Source organism: Temnothorax nylanderi, unplaced genomic scaffold (assembly GCF_030848795.1).
Source record: "Temnothorax nylanderi isolate EJ_2023f unplaced genomic scaffold, tnyl_v1.0 TNYL_tig1500_pilon, whole genome shotgun sequence".
Classification (NCBI taxonomy): Eukaryota; Metazoa; Arthropoda; class Insecta; order Hymenoptera; family Formicidae; genus Temnothorax; species Temnothorax nylanderi.
This window is the reverse complement of record NW_027250561.1, coordinates 7,204-10,774: the sequence shown is the minus strand read 5'-3', so window position 1 is coordinate 10,774 and position 3,571 is coordinate 7,204. Positions and strand designations below refer to the sequence as shown.

Here is a 3,571-nt window from a genome sequence, read left to right as displayed (position 1 = left end):
CGGAAGGAGGGTTAAATTTCCATTGCGTACCGTCATTTATTAAACAATCGGAAATTTGTTTCCATTCAGTAGACGCAGCAGAAAAAAGGCTTCTAAGTTCTTTATCCGCCCCTTGGAAATTAGTTCCACAATCGCTTGTCAATGTAGCACATATACCTCTTCTGGCTGTAAACCTTCTAAACGCGGCAATAAAGGCATCAGAAGTGTAAGCTGTCACAAACTCTAAGTGAATGGCTGAAGTAGGAAAACAAACAAACAGACAAATGTAACCCTTATAGGTTTTAGCGTTTCGTCCGTTCCAAGTTTTGACTGTGAAAGGACCAGCATAGTCCACCCCTGTGTGAAGAAAAGGGCGAGATGGAGTTATTCTCTCACTAGGTAACTGACCCATAAGTTGTTGAGCACGCTGTTGCCTATATCTAGCGCACTTTACGCATTTCAAAATAAATGATTTTACAGCCTGTCGACCTCCTACTATCCAATAGTTCTGACGTATAAACGACAACGTAATCTGTGTACCTCCGTGTAACGTGCGAGAGTGTGCATCAGCTATCACTAAAGTGGTAAAAGCAGAAGTCTTAGGCAAAATAAGAGGATGTTTAGAGTTATCCGGCAATTGAGAGTGTTGTAGTCTACCACCTACTCGTAAAAGCCCATCTGAGTCAAGGTAAGGAGTAAGGATGGCTAATGAATTTGATTTAGGAAGTGATTGTCCCTTTTGTAGAACTTTAATTTCTGATGAGAATGACGCATTCTGAATTGACTTGACCCAAAACCGACGCTCGGCTTCTATTTCACTGACAGTAAGAAAAGTGGTTAACTCTAATTTCTTGATACCCTTTAACTTAAAAATAAATTTACGACATAGCGCGGTGATTCTAAGTAATTTTGTGAGATTTGAAAATTTAAAAAGAAGATCCCATAACTGGGGAACCTCGGATGTAAGAACGGTGGATACAAGACGAATTCTCTCCTCCATATTCTCATCGGGTGATATTGTGTGTGACTCTTCAGGCCACATGACTGGATTCAAAGACAGCCACTGAGGGCCTTGCCACCATTCCTTCGATTCTGATAACTGCAAAGGAGTTAAGCCTCTAGTAGCTAAGTCGGCAGGGTTCTCATTACCTGGAACAAACCTCCATATTGCCTGAGGTAAAGCCTGTTGTATTAAACTAACCCTGTTCTGGACGAAGTCCTTCCACTTAGAAGGATGACCTTCTATCCATTTTTTTGCAACTTCCGAATCTATTCCGAGAAAGATGAATACCTGTTTCAGATTCATAACTTTAAGTAAATGACAAACAAGTTTTACCAACAAGACTGCAGCGTTTAACTCAAGACGGGGAATAGTGAGCTTTTTCATAGGAGCTACCTTTGTTTTGGAAGCAATGAAACTAATCCTAATCTCACCATTAATGAATACAGAACGCAAGAATACAACAGCAGCCATGGCTTTCTGAGACGCATCACTGAAACCGTAGATCTCGATCTGAGCGTCTGATTTTAACCCTATCCAGCGGGGAATTTCAAATTTGGGCATATCCTTTAATTGATTTGTAAAGGTAATCCATTTTTTAGCTAAGTTATCGGGTAGATCTTCATCCCAATCCAACTTAGATAACCATAACTCTTGGATAAATATTTTGCCAGCTACGGTAATTGGTGACAAGAACCCGAGAGGATCGAAAAACCTAGCTACAGCAGAAAGAACAGTACGTTTTGTTATCGATCCTACAATCGAAGGTTCTAATGAGACGTGAAAAGTATCGGTATTGATGTCCCAAGTCAATCCGAGAACGTTAACTAACTTGTCCTGATCGTTTTGAAGAAAAGTGATCTTCCTATCCGGCGGGATATCTTCAAGAATAGCCGGATTATTGCTAACCCATTTTTTCAAAATAAATCCGCCCGCCATTAGGAGCGCGTCTAACTGTGCAACTCTCTGTTTAGCTTTTATTCTTGAATTAGCTCCTCCATGGAATTCATCGACATATCTACCTTTTTCCATGATAGATTTAGCAAGAGGGAAACGCTGTCCTTCATCTAACACCAACTGAACAAGAGCTCGAAGAGCTAAGAACGGAGCACATGCTAATCCATACGTAACTGTGATAAGGACAAAATAATTATTTTACCTAATTCGTCTAACCAAAATATGCGTTGGTAATCCCAATCTGCTGAATTTACTTTAATCTGACGGAACATTTTCTCAATGTCCGCAGTGAAAGCGTAAAGGTAGAATCTGAACCACAAAAGAACGTCAAAAAGATCGGTTTGAAGCTTAGCACCCGTGTGCAGTAAGTCATTCAGCGATATCCCGTTAGAAGTGGGACACGACCCATTGAAAACTACTCGTAATTTAGTTGTCAAGCTTTGTTCCCTTAATACGCCATGATGTGGAAGGTAATATGCAGAAGACGGCTCAGGCGTTGAGTCTGAAATTCTCTCCATATGATTGAGTTGCTTATATTCGTGCATGAATTTCCTATAAAGAGCCGCGTGATTGGAGTCCTTTTCAAATTTACTAGCTAGACTACGCATCATCCTTTCGGCTTTAATTTTCGAATTGCCAAGTTCTTCGGGTGAACCTTTAAAAGGCAGTCTTACCACGTATCTACCCGTTTCATCCCTCAAATGAGTGGAAAGAAAATGATCTTCACAAGCCTGTTCTAGATCTTTCATAAGATTGAAGAGAGAAAAGACGTGTCATTAAAAATTCGTCAAACTCGTCCCACGTGGGAGGGATCTTCGACGAACCCAGTTTATAATCCCAAGCTTTGACCGTGTCAGGGTCTAATTTCTCGACCGTCAAAAATATGAGAAAGTCCTCACACCCACCCATTGGGCGCTGTAACGTTTCTAATGTTCGGTGGATTTGAATGACAGTAGTGTGTATTAGTTCTAATTCGCTGGCTACTTCTTTCGTCATTGGCTTTAAACGAACGAGAGATCGTAAGGCAGTGTTAAGTTGAAGTCTAGGATTATCATAACGCGTCAACAAAGCTTCCCACGTTTTTGTAAAATTCTCCTCTGTAAGAGACGTATTTTTAATATAATGAGCAGCAGAATCAATCAGACTAGTTTTCAAATATTGTAGCTTTTCGACGGATGATAAATTTTTCTGTTTTAATACAAGTGACGCGAACAAATCCTTATAGTTAAGCCATTCGGAAGGCGTCCCGTCGAATTTGGGAATTTCGATTCGAGGGAGACGCGCATATGGATTATGAACACTATCATTCATGTGAGTCTCACTTTCAACTGAATGAACCGAAGGAAGCACCGCGTTAGTAACGGGATTTTCATCAATCATCGACCGAATTGATGAAGGTTCTAGCGACCTCTGTGTTTCCGAATAAATACCGGCTTTTACTTTTTCAACCGACGCTAAATAACATGTTCTTGTTTCAGGGAATATTTCGTCAGTAAAGTAGGAATGAGACTGAATTAATATCTTGTCTTCACGTGCAAGTTTAGTGATAGCGAGTATAATAACATCGTGATTCTGTTGAAACCTATCCCATTTCCCTTTGAGATATAAAAGATTAGCGTCTACACTTCTTCTCGC

At 40.3% G+C, this 3,571-nt stretch overlaps 1 protein-coding gene across 1 annotated transcript; it reads right to left on the bottom strand.

The window, feature by feature from the left end:
* Positions 1–156: 156 nt before the first annotated feature.
* Positions 157–2,932, bottom strand: LOC139787398 (uncharacterized; the record flags this gene model as incomplete). Its single annotated transcript, XM_071726472.1, has 4 exons — positions 2,761–2,932; positions 2,139–2,678; positions 376–2,076; positions 157–234 (listed from the first exon to the last, which is right to left on the bottom strand). Coding segments are annotated over exons 1-4 (2,491 nt in total), but the record flags the coding sequence as incomplete, so codon positions are not given.
* Positions 2,933–3,571: the final 639 nt, after the last annotated feature.